This window comes from Sorex araneus, chromosome X, assembly GCF_027595985.1.
Source record: "Sorex araneus isolate mSorAra2 chromosome X, mSorAra2.pri, whole genome shotgun sequence".
Taxonomy (NCBI): domain Eukaryota; kingdom Metazoa; phylum Chordata; class Mammalia; order Eulipotyphla; family Soricidae; genus Sorex; species Sorex araneus.
Window position 1 is genome coordinate 290,558,538 of NC_073313.1, and position 13,451 is coordinate 290,571,988.

General features: G+C 37.4%; 1 protein-coding gene across 1 annotated transcript in view; it reads right to left on the bottom strand.

Annotated features, from left to right (window-relative positions):
• Positions 1-11,481, bottom strand: part of MLIP (muscular LMNA interacting protein) — a 178,608-nt gene extending 167,127 nt beyond the window's left edge. The window contains exons 1-2 of the mRNA XM_055123001.1: positions 11,386-11,481; positions 993-1,148 (exon numbers count right to left, since the gene is read on the bottom strand). Coding sequence (XP_054978976.1) covers positions 993-1,148; positions 11,386-11,481 — 252 coding nt within the window. The remainder of the gene's footprint in view (positions 1-992; positions 1,149-11,385) is intronic.
• Positions 11,482-13,451: the final 1,970 nt, after the last annotated feature.

Here is a 13,451-nt window from a genome sequence, read left to right on the forward strand (position 1 = left end):
TACTGTAATATATTCTTGTAATATATTATACTGTAATATATTGTTATATTGACTTTCTTTTATATAGTAATAATTGCAGTATAATGTAATGTACTTTGTCACAATATTCTAAGTTAACTTTTATAAGGAATTACATAATTATTGTAATTATAATCTAGTTAAGGTAATATACAATATTGTTTTCTGTTAGCTGTTTGGCAGCTTTTATTTTTTCCTAACTATTTTCCTACAGAAAATTTTTTTCTTCTGTATTAGTTCCACAGGATACATTTTCAAAAGTTCCACTATTGAAAGAGTATCAATAGCTTTATGACTATAGATAAGACTTTTACACACCAAAACTGCACACATTTACAAAACTAACATCAAAGTTTGTGCATACAGTATATTTATAAAATTCCCCAAGTTTGGGTATTTTGCATTTTGTTTTTGTTTGGGGGCCACATGCAGCTATGTTCAAAGCTTACTCCTGCTCAGGGGACACTCCAGGCTATGCTCAAGGGATATATGTGGAGCCCAGACCCAATCTTGTATTTTTGTTCAAGATAAATTTTAACTACAAAATATCTTGGTCTTAGTACTTTTAAATGGTTTGAAAGAAGGGGAGGTGCCAGGAGGTGAACTATAAATAGCAAATAATGGATGCCTGCTGACTCAAAAGGATTGAGAGTAACATATTAGATTGTGAGGTTTGTTGACATTTAATTCTATTTTGGGCAGCGGAGGTGACTACCATGGTCAAGCCCGGAGTCTCATTCGGGCGAGGCAGGAACACTACCACTGAGCTACAACCATAGCCCAAAGACTATGATGACATCTAGGCTTCCATTATATAATTGTATTTTTAGTCAACCTTAAATTCTATGGCCATCTCACTTTAAGTTGAGAAAATAAGCATTCGAACATTTTTGTATCATTATTGATGAATAATTTAGTGATGGTTTAGTGTTAATGGCTTGATAGGGAAAAAAAAAGAATAAAAAGAATCCTACCCTAGTTACAGTTTCTGGATTCTTATCACTTGATTCCTCAGGAATTTTAACAAGAAATTTAGAGGTGTCAGTCAATTGAGAGTGGGTTGGTAGTCTTCTGACAGTGGGGACAAATGTGAAGATCAGAGGTTTGGCTTCAGAATCACCAGAAGAGACCTATGAGACATGTAATAAATTAGACTTTCAGTCTTGTCAGAGGTTTGTCTTGATTTTATTCTCTATAAACCATGATATTTATCTCATTTATTTTGATAAATCGTCTATTGTCTAGTGCTTGGGTGCATGGTTGCCAAAGAAAACAACCATAAAAATAATCATAGTATAGCTTTTTTTTTAATGATACCATTTATCAGGGAAAGCTGTGAGGCCCCAGGAAGATGCTGTTTTAGAGGGTGGCAATAAAACAGCAGGTTGACAAGTTGATCTGCTGGAATATTCGGAGTCATCTCTACTCAGTTATCACAAAACACAGCATCTGGGCTGTTTCAAAATTGATGTTTACCCATTTAACCCTGGTTTAGCAGGTTCAATTTGATTCATAATCATCAACCAAGCAAGAAACTTCCAACATTTATCATTAAATACAATGCTAAAATATGAATTTGAATTGAAAAAAATTAACTTTCTGGCTACTAGAATGTTAATATTTCCTCTCAAGGATGTAGAGGATAGAACTCTTCTCATCTACTTTTTATCCTTTCAAAAATGACTCTACATACTCTGTGTGTGAGGCACTCAGAAGTTTGCAGTTAGAAATGCCTTACTAATCTGAGAAACTCTATGAAAGGCAAGAGCTGAACTTTAAATATGAAGTGAAGAGGGAGATGAGAATAAGTATATCTTAGGCTGAGAAATCTCGGGGTGGGGCAGGGGAATTAGCAGTGACATCTACAGCTGGCTTGGATTTTGTCCACTCACAACAGAGAAGCATAATAGTACTGTTTGACCAGGAACTGACAAAAATGCATTAGAATTTCAGGTAAATTATTCTGGTTGTGAAAGATCTAAGAATAGAAACAAGGAGAAAGAGAGACTTCTGTTCTCTTAAGTGACAAAAGATCAACAGAGTGAAGACAGATGTAAAAAGATGCAAGGGAAGACAGGACTGTCAACTGCACTTTCCAATTTAGGTGAGGTGTTAGTAGAGAGGTTGAGAGTATTCACAGAGGGAAAGAGAGTTAGCAAAGTGCATGGGTTGGTATTGTGTTAGGGATAGGGTTAGTCTATAACTATAGACTCAGAGAAGTAACCAATAATTATGAAAGCTTCAGAAAAGGCAGGCAGATTTAAAGAACCAGAGAAGTAACCTCATCTGTCTGGAGACCAGAGAAAATTAAGATGAGGAAAAGGTCTTTAATGTGGTAGAATGGAATAAATGGAATGGTGAGGGAAATGTGACCAATGCTTTTGATAACACGTACCCACCTTAGTAAAAATCACATTAGCACTGTGCACCTCTCCCCATGTTTTTATCACAAGAAAGATGAAGTCCTGGGGGAAAAAACCTTTCTCCTCTCTCTTCAAGCCATACTAACTTGGTCTTGGCAAGTCCTGCAGCCCTTATCCCTCGAGTAAGTCTGGTCTCAGAGACACCCATCAATCCTGTATGTACATTCCTAATTTTGTTTCCCCTTGCATGCTACTCCAACTCTTGAGACTTTATTATATGCTTTCTGGAATTTAATCAGCCACCATAATATCAACTAGAGTCCTAACTTTTCTCCACATTTCAGTTACAACACAATTCAGTTTTATTTTGAAGGATTCTTGTTGCCATATAAACTCCCTCAGAGGTAGCTCTTTTCTCTCACACTGAGCCTCAAAGTATGATGTGTCCTTTATCCACTGTTTAAGTGCCTCTATATGTTCTTTAACTTCCACTCATCTACGAACATGCATCTCTGACTCTCATGGCCTCCATTTGTAACAATTCAGACCCTTAGTCATCTGTCCACGCTCAAATTGAACCATTTCTCCTTTGAATATTTTGTTCAAGGTTCTTTTCCAATTTTTTGTTATATGATGCTTTTTATATCACCTAGTTATATCCCAAGGACAGTTGGTCTAGTAATGTGTTTCCTTGACCCCTACTTTATCAGGCTTCTCCCACTCCTACTCAAGATTTGTGGGTATATCCCCTCTTTAACTTTATCATTTTGATTCTCTTATCACTATCATTTACTTTCCATATCACTTTATCTAGTACCTCAACTCAACCATTTCTCAGATTGCACCAGAATAAAAGTCTATGGATCCTTCCAACATTATGTTTTCCCATGTTTAAACAAAACAAGACAACGGCAATACTCAAGCAGACACAATTACTCCCATGTGGTGTGCCGTGTAGCTTGCTCTCTCTCGAGTATAATCTCAGTTTAGATAAATCACAGTCCCCATTAATTCTAACCCTAACTATCCAACACCTATGCCACAGATATAATGTGAATAGGGAAAATCTAATTACCATATTTAGTGTTCACTTAAAATTTATGGCTTTGAGAATCAAGCAAGTCCTTTAGTATTGACTTGTAGTCATAATTTCAGAACCCACCACTTTGTCATTAACCTAAAGAACTCATATATTTGCCTCCTTATTCATATCCTCAACATCTTGTCCCCCCTTCTCATTGTAAGTTGCTGGTTTGATCCTCATTTCATGCATTACTGAAGTAATCATAAAATAATTCCCCCCAAATAAAAAAATAACAAAGAAGAGAAGTCCCACTGCCACCTGGGTAGAACTGGAGAGTATCAGGTGAAATAAAATAAACTAGAGGAACAAGGTGAAAGATTAGATAATCACTTATCTGTGGTATAGAAAGAGACAAAACAAGGGAATAGAGAGTAGATAAATATGACAAATACTTGGCCTTGGATTAAAAAACTCAGATTAGCAAATAGTGGTGAAGGGGAGGAGTAAAGTGGTGGGTTAGAGGTGACACAGGGACAGTGATAGAGAGTCTTGGGCACTTTGGTGGTGGTGAGGCACAGTAACTTACATATCAGTACTACAAATGTTTACACTATTGTAACCATTTACCTAAACTACAATAAAAATTAATTATGAACATAGTAAAACATTATAAAATGGTTAAAAAAAAAGAATGCACATAATCCCTATCAGTACATCTGCTCAACCACCTGCATCTTTAATTCTATGATCTCATATTCTTTCTATGATCTACTCTGCACCTATTAAAGCTAGGTCTTTACTTGAACTTAGCCTTCTACTTAGTTTAATTCATAAATAAAATCTAATTAAATACCTATTAAATGTCAGACTGCATTGTAGCAGTTGGTGATATCATAGTGAACTAAAATATATCCCCAGTGAAATTTAAAATCTGACACAGGAGACAGAAAATGAATTAAGTATACAAAAATATATAGCACAATGTCCAGAGCAGCCTAGTGGTTTGAGTACCAGAGGGACAAAGCAGCAACACATCCCCAGACCCCAGCTTGAAACCATTAAGCCTAGGCTGGCTGAGAATCACTGGGAATAACCGCCAGACTCTCTAACTGCTTGGGAGGCTTCCCCTGACGAAAGAAAATTTTTAAAACTATTCCAATAATCCATGCTAGGAGAATAGAGCAAACTTTAATTGCTGTAATAAGACTTATACAAAATGCTAAAAGTCTGCTACACTTCAAAGGAAAAACAATATGCTGCAAATTTAGATGCAAGATAGATAAGAGACAAATATGAGTAAAAGATTTCAATCTGCAGATCCGCAAGAAATACCCTATTCTCTGTGATAAAGGAAACAGCAGATGAAGCAGGTTTAGGGGAAAAGATTAAGCTTTATATGTCAAATACACATTCAAGTAACAATATGAATATGGATGTCAGGATGGGTTGAGAGAAATGTCTGGGATGGAGATATAATTGTAAGGGTTGTTAACTTATACGCGCAAAATATGAGACTAAATTACTAAAGTGTAAGAAAAAGTAGAGTAAAAGGTCTAAGGTTGAACCCTCCAAATCTAATGTTAAGTAATCTGATAACTGAGGAAGAAGTAGTAAAAGTGACACAGGATTTTAGGGAAATGGAAAAAGCTGAAACAATGTTAACTGCAAGGTCAATAACCATCATCAATCTTTCCTCAGATAAGATATCTAGCTATAAGGATATAAAGGATGAGCTGACAATACTAAGGGCCTATCCCAAAATCAAATCCATGAATTTGTAGTGAATTGCTTCACTTGACAGTTTGACACTTCCCTCTGGGAATACTCAACTGTCTCACATGGAAACAAAGATAAACTGTCACGTTTAAAGAACTGATGTTTGGAGGTAGTTCTGACAGAAGGATGCTGAAGGTGTAAAGAAATTGAGGGTATTAAAGAGAGTTATTTAAGGATAATTATCCACCACAGAGTTTGGTTTGGGTAGAAAAAAACTAGTAAATTAGATGCAAGTCACTGGCAGTCTCCATGTCTCTGAAAACATTTACATCCTGGGCCACAATATGAATGTGTGAGTAAATAACATATAAATAGAGATCCAAATGATTAAAAGGCCAGTCTTTGATCATGTTACTCGGTTTCCAGAAAAAAAAATAAGGATATGACTTGGTGAAAGACAAGGAACAATGATACAAGAATGTGAACCTGACTGTGCCTATGAAAACAGAAGCCATGCTGGTGACAGTAAGTCTGGGATGGAGAGAGTGTCATCACGGCGCATGGCTGACATCTAAGTGGTCCTGAGACAGGTAACCTGGGGCATAGATAATAGTTGTTATATATATTTATTTTTGAGCAAGAAATCAAAGAGGTCTGGATATCATTGTAGGCTATTTTTACTCTTATTATGGAATTACCTAACTTTATTCCTGTTCTAAGACAGAACTTTTGGTAACTAAAAAATTAAAGCACTTATGCCATAAGAGTCTATCTCACAGTGATTAAATTTTTAAAAATTTTGAAACCCAAATTTCAAAAAAGATAAAAATCCTATGCCTTCTAGAAACTCTCTTTCTCTCTGCCCCCCTCTCTCTGTATATATTAATTTTAATTTTTTTCTTTTAGGGTCACACCTGGAGATGCTCAGGGGTTCAGTCCTGGTTCTACACTCAGGAATTACTCCTGGCGGTGCTCGGGGGACCATACGGAATACTGGGGATCGAACTCAGGTCAGCTGCATGCAAGGCAAACACCCTGCCTGCAGAACTATCACTCAGGCCCTAATGTATATATATTTTTTAATTTTATTGAATCACCGTGAAACAGCACGGACCATGAAAGTGGAAGCAAACATAAAGAAATGGGGACTACATCAAACTAAGAAGCTTCTTCACCTCAGAAGAGACAGTGACCAAAATACAAAAAGAGCTCACAGAATGGGAAAGAATATTTACCCAGTACCCATCTGATAAGGGATAAATATCCAGAATACACAAGACACTAGTAGAATTGTACAAGAAAAAAACCACCAACACCATCAAAAAATGGGGAGAATAAATGAACAGAAGTTTCCTCAAAAAAAAAAATACAAATGGCTGAGAGGCACATGAAAAAATGTTCCACATCCCTAGTCATCAGGGAGATGCAAATCAAAACAACAATGAGATATCATCTCACACCACTGAGACTGGCACACATTCAAAAGAACAAAAGCAACCAGTGCTGGTGCGGATGTGGGGAAAAAGGGACGCTCTTTCACTGTTGGTGGGAATGACAACTGGTCCAGCCTTTCTGGACCAGTTTTCTGAACAACTATCCAGTTGTTCAGAAACTAGACAGTTTTTCAAAAACTAGAAAATTGAGCTTCCATATGACCCTGCGATGCCACTTCTGGGAACATATCCCGAGGATGCAAAAAAGCACAGTAGAAATGACATCTGTACCTATTTTTTTATTTTTGAGTTAGCATGATAAACAGATTTACAAAGCTAATCATGGTTGGGTGTAGGACAACATGGGGTTTGTCCTTTTAGCCTTGATGCAGGGAACTTAGTTTACCTTAAAGCAATGTCCTTTCTGTAGAGATACAGAAAGAGAGTCAATGATATGCTTTGTAACTTGGGAGCTGATTGACTTTAATAATATTTACTCCCAGGCATCTGCTTTCTCTACCCTACCCTTATTTCCTAGTACCCCAAAAGCAGGGTTCCTATGAGGGACAGAATGGACCCAGGGCAAGCTGTGAGCTACCCTGGCATCGAAATGGCCAGGCCAAAGCGCCACAATACTCAACTATAAGTTGAGAACATGGTCATAGACAAATGATGTCATGATCCAAAAGTAATGACAAGATTAGGACCCTGCTGGGGTTAGAAAGATTAACCTGGCCTGAGGACTGTGATCTGGAATATATAGTGAATGTCCTCAGGAAGAACCAAACTTTCAGTCTGATATATCTCTTACTGTGCTCATACAGAATGACGTTGCTAGAAATATTAGAAGTAAATTTACTATAACTATTTAAGCAGAGGAAAGAAGAAAGGGACACACCCTGACATACCCTTATTTAGACCCCACCCTTGAACAGATCTCCTAGTTGAGATCCTTAGATGAGATTTTGTTAATCTCCTCGAAAAATGGTCTTACCCTTCTTTGCTGATTTGTTAATGTTAAACCCACCTTTGTGTAATTTGCTATATAAACTAAGACTGTGGAAGAAGAGGCAACAGGACACAAACAGAAGAAGGGGAGACAGAAGAAGGAGACAGGGTAGACAGAAGAAGAAGACAAGGGAGACAAGAAGTAGACAGGGGAGACAGAAGAAGAAGACCAGAGACAGAGGGGAAGACACACGAGAGTCGGACACGGGAGAAGAACAGAGAAGACACAGAAGACACACGGGAAGACACAGAAGTGAAGGAGACAAAATAGACAGAAGACACAGAAGCAGATACAGAGAGAGGTCGGAAGAGACCAGAGGAGAGACTACAGAAACAGAGACAGAGATAGACAGACAGAAGAGAGCTCAGTGGCATACACAGAAGCAGAGCACAAGGAGGAGCCATCCAGATCTGGTTCATACACAGTCGGTCAAGAACACCAAACGAGAGCGGTGCGTGCTAAAGAGAACTGCCCCAGTGCGCACACAGACAACAGAACAACATCGCACCTCCCCTTCCCTCGCATGCTGCCTTCGTAATTTTTTACAGTTGGGTTTTAGTCATATAGTGTTCCAACACCCATCCCTCCACTGGTGCACATTTCCTACCACCAATATCTCCAGTTTCCCTCTCATCACCTTTCCCCCAGCCTGTCTCTATGGAAGAGACTTTTCTTCTTTTTCTCTCTGTCTCTCTGCTTCTGTCTCTCTCTAGACTTTGGGACATTGTGAGTTGCAATACAGGAACTGATAGATTATGTTTGTTCCTTTACCTGTTTTCAGTGCACAGTTCTAATCTAGAGTGACTATTTCCAGCTATCTGCAAAGATGAAACACCACTGACCAAGCAAGTGTAAGCAAAGATGAACAAATTAAACTACATTAAACTAAAAAAGCTTCTGCACCTCAAAAGAAATTGTGACCAATATACAAAGACAGGCTATAGATTCAGAAAAGGAATTTACCCAACACTGCTTTGACAAGGAGTTAATATCCAAGATAAGGCACTGTTAGAACTTTACAAGGAAAAAGCATCCAGCCCCATCAAGAAATGGAGAGAAGAAATGAACAGAAACTTTCTCAAAGAAGAAATACAAATGGCCAAAAGGCACGTGAAAAAATGCTCTATAACTCTAATCATCAGGGAGATGCAAATCAAAATGACTAAGAGATATCACCTCATACCACAGAGACTGGCACACATCAAAAAGAACAAGAGCAACAAATGTTTCTGTGGATGTGGGGAGAAAGGTACTCTCCTTCACTGTTAGTTGGAAGGCCACTGGCCCAGTCTTTTTGGAAAACAATATGGGCATTCCTCAAAAACCTGGAAATTGAGTTTCCATGTGACCCAACAATACCCCTTCTGGGAATACACCCCAGTGTCCCAAAAACACACAGGAGAAATTAAATCTGCACTAATATTTTCATTGCAGCTCTATTCACAAAGCCAGAATCTGGACACAACTTGAATACCTGAGAACAGATGACTGGTTAAAGAAACTATAGTACATCTACACAATGAAATATTATGCAGCTCTTAGAAAAAATAAAGCTATGAAATTTGCTTATAAATGGATAGAAATGGAGAATATTATATGGATGAAATGAGTCAGGAGAGGGATAGATAAATAATAACTGGACTCATTTATGGGATTTAAAAAAAAAGATAATATGAGACCAATACCCAAGGACAGTAGAAACAAGGACAGGAGGATCGGTCTACAGTTGGAAGTCTGACTCAAATGCTGGGGAAGAAGACAGTTTGGATAGAGAAGGGACCACCATGACAAAGATAGTTGGAAACAATGTATATATTTAAAGTGTCTAAAATACAAAAACAAATCCTTCTAAACCAAAGTTTTCTCCAGTATTTAAAATGATTTTTCATTTTCCTTCAACACCTTTATGCTGACTTTCAGGTTGCAGCTTATCATTTGAAAATATTAAACAATGCTTTCCTTCCTAAGGAGGAATATTAAAACCTTGTGAGATTTGGGAGCACATTATCAGCAATACAATAATTTCATACACTTTCTAGATGGATTATTTTTAGGTAGATTTCTTTACATAACTAGTATCATAATAGATGGAAAGTGGTCTTAGTAAGAAAATCATTGAGGATAATTCATATAATCTATGATAGAATTTCACTTTGGTAGAAAATAAATAATACTTTGCTAATCAAAAAGGAGGTAAAATGATGACCTCAGATTCTATAGGCCTGCCCTCATTTCTCTCTATGTTGACTAGAGTTCCATCCTACATTATATATAAGTAAAACTTATATGCTGATGTTTATTAGCTTTCAGTACAAATGTCATGGCTATGAAATACATTTATTGTTAGCCACAACTAACAATAAATGCCTTTACTTTTGAAAATGCAAATAAATAAATACTTAAAAAGGTCTCTATAACTTGTATAATTAAAAGTTAGTTAAATCTCTAAAATATAAATAAAATTCCATTGCTGCTATATAATAAAATATGGGCCTATTAAAGATTAATAGCTATCATTTTAGTGGATAAAATAGAAGTATAAATGAAACCTCAGGTTTCAATTAATAAGGTATGTGAATATCAATGCCCTCAAATAAATTTCTAAACATAACCACATGTCAACAATGAAAGCAACTGAAAGTAAATAAAATTATTTCCTTCTACTTTATTAGTTCTATTTTTTTACAGAAACATATCATATATAGTACTTCTTTAACAGTATAGGAGAATAAGTTTTAATTTTAGTTGAGTCAATACTTTATATCATTCAAGAGTAACATAAAACAGGAAAATCTAATAGAACTAAAGAGTTATTCATCTTTCTATGTTGCTGTTTGAGAAAAAGATCAGGAATAAATTCCTCTCCATACACATAACCTCAGAAGAGCAACCACAGAAAGGGCAATAGTTCAGTATTTGCTTTTAAGTTACCAGGACAATGCTGGCATGGTGCTCTTTTCATCGCCTTTACCTAGCATCCTCTAATCTTACCAAGGATACAGATCATTTCGGGTGCAAAATTCCATTTGAAACTACAATAGCTAGACTGCAGCATTTAGATAAAGAGCCATGTGTTATAGAATGCTGGATCCCTTGTTCAGAAAGGAGAAAAAAATGTAGCTGTTTACAGCATACTTGTTCCAATGGAGCCCAGAAATGAATTGCTATGGTGATGAAAAATCCTTTACAACACAAAGCAGAAACAGATGCATGTTAATACCACTGCACTTGTTAAATGCCAATTAACACTTTCACTTGTCAATGCCGTTTAAAAACACATCTTGGTCTCTATCCATGAGAAAATATATGAATCATAGAAATTAGAGCTAGGATTTTAAATCTTTTCCTACATATGGTTTCCAGTGCTCAAAATCTCTGAGACTATCTCCTTCTCACAGATAACCAAATAATAATTTTTAAAAAATGTTTTTCCCCGTGCGCCCTGAAAGCTAATTGCTCCGCAGCTCATTTTGGTCTGCCTTTTCTTCCTTTCTCCTTTCTCCCCACAGCCTTCGCCTTTCTGATGTTGACTCCCACACCACAGATGGCCACTAGCCTCCTATTAAGAGATGTTACAGGGTGTCCTTACATCAACAGTATGCCAAGGGCTGTCCTGAGCATTTTCCCTGGTTTCCCAGTAAGCAGTTTTGCCTTTACTGCTCGCCCTTACCACTAACTTTAGATAACATTGCATTATAATATACAATCCAATTTTTCTACCCCCATGCAGCTCTCCCTCAAGCCCTCTTGCAGCAAACACCACAGCGCACAGCCGCAGCCTTTAAAAGTTACTGAAAGCTTTAAGGAAAGACTTCCCTTTACCTGGGGTGTGGTCTGAACGTTCCCTGCTAAGATGCACGAGTTCATTTGGAAGTAATTGTTCCCGCAGTCACTCAGAAGCCCCTGTTCTGGAAGCATTGATTCATCGCATAAGGGAGTGAGCAAACCAATGACTGAGGTGGGAAGGGAGTCTCTCACTAAAACAACACACACATTCACACAGGAAAGAAAAAAAAAAAGAACTCTAAAAAGAGGTAAAGTGGAATCCTCCCTGAACTAAAGAATGTTGTCAGTTCCAAAGCGTGGCTTTAAGTTTAAGCAATTTTCAGATTTGCAAGTTCATCAGCAATCATACTGACTGCTGAAATAGAATTAGTGTGAATTTTTTTAAATGCAACCTATATGTGCTTGCCCTCTTTTCTCTTATGCATATATTCCGATGATATATTCTGCAAAAAAGAACAGAGAAACCAGATTGTACTGCAATAAGAAGTTGATTGAAGGGCCCGAGCATCTGCCAATCTGTGTGATCATTTGGTCACCCTCACAGAGAACATTCAGAAATACAAATACATGTAAACATTGCATCTAAATAAAGAAACTGGAAAACACACAGCCATCATTTCAAAAATCATTAGCTTTGGGTTCTTGGCATATAAATAGCAAATGAAAATACAAGATCATCTGTAGTGACTGAGGTTTTGATACTAACCAAATTCAATCTAAAATAACACTTGAAATCCAGTAGTTTTTAGAGACAAAATTCTATTTCAGCATTCCTGGAAGATAGTCAGTGTCCTCCTTGCAGAGAAACAGACCTCAAAATTTCACATATAAGATTAATTGGAGTCTTCAGCTTTCTTTTTCTTTATCTTCTGAGTATTGAGTTTTTTCAAATCTCTAATATCTATATTTGAGCTTTTGGCAATGAAAGATGGGACCCAAGGGCAGGTGATAGATCAAAGGCCATGGGGAAGGAATGGAGGGTTTGATGTGGGGACAAGACACCAATTAACATTTTCAACTTTAGCCAATGCCTAAGTTGGTAAAAACATGACAAATTAAATAATTGTCAAATTGGACTCTATCACCACACAGAAGGAAATTCTTCCAAATAATAATACTTTTGGAAGTAGAGAATGATCTAAATTTCAGAATATAAATGCTATATCTTATCACATCACCAAGTAATGTGTTGTCTTGTATGCTTTGTACATTTATGAATTTCTACCAAACAATAGAAAGCCCTTCTGCCTTTCAGAGCTTATAACCCAAAGAAAAGCACAAAGTATGAAGCTCCCAAACTGTTCATATATACCACCTGGAGATCTTGCTACAATGCAGGTTCTCCTCGAGGAGATGTGGGATTTTCACATTTTCTGCATTTTTTTTTTTTTTGCTTTTTGTGTCACACGTGGCGATGCATAAGGGTTACTCCTGGCTCATGCATTCAGGAATTACTCCTGGCTGTTCTCAGGGGACCATATGGGATGCTGGGAATTGAACCTGGGTAAGCCGAGTGCAAAGCAAACGCCCTACCCACTGTGCTATCACTCCAGCCCCACATTTTCTGCATTTTCAACAAGATCCCAGGAGATGCCCTGCTCTGCTCTGTATCAGTTGTGGAGCCAAGATTGAGACCATCTGGAGGACAGTTAGGCCACAGATATCTGTGGTCCCTCAAGGAGAAAGTGACAGTTGAGCTGTGCCTAGAAGAGGTGAAAATGGTGCAGAGAGCACTCATGTCATGAATAGAGAAAAGTTTGTGAGAAGGCACCTCTCAAAAGAACAGAACGCAGAAGGTGGCACTAAACAGGACAGATCTCTAGAGTCACTTCTTTTTATGAGCAGAACCTCTAGTGAGACTCTCAAAGATTCAGCCCTCTCAGTGGTGAAATATGGGCAAGCAGAGTCCTTATTTCACAAGGCTATGTGAGGATGATTATTTCGTTCAATATGTAAAGCTTAATATGAGAGATCAATAATATAAATGAGAATAATGGTAAGTCAGAATCGGAAAACAGGGGTAATATAAACCATCCAAAATCTTGAGGCTGGAGAAATAATACAGTGGGTAAAGCTCTTGCCTTGTGTGTAGCTGACCCAGA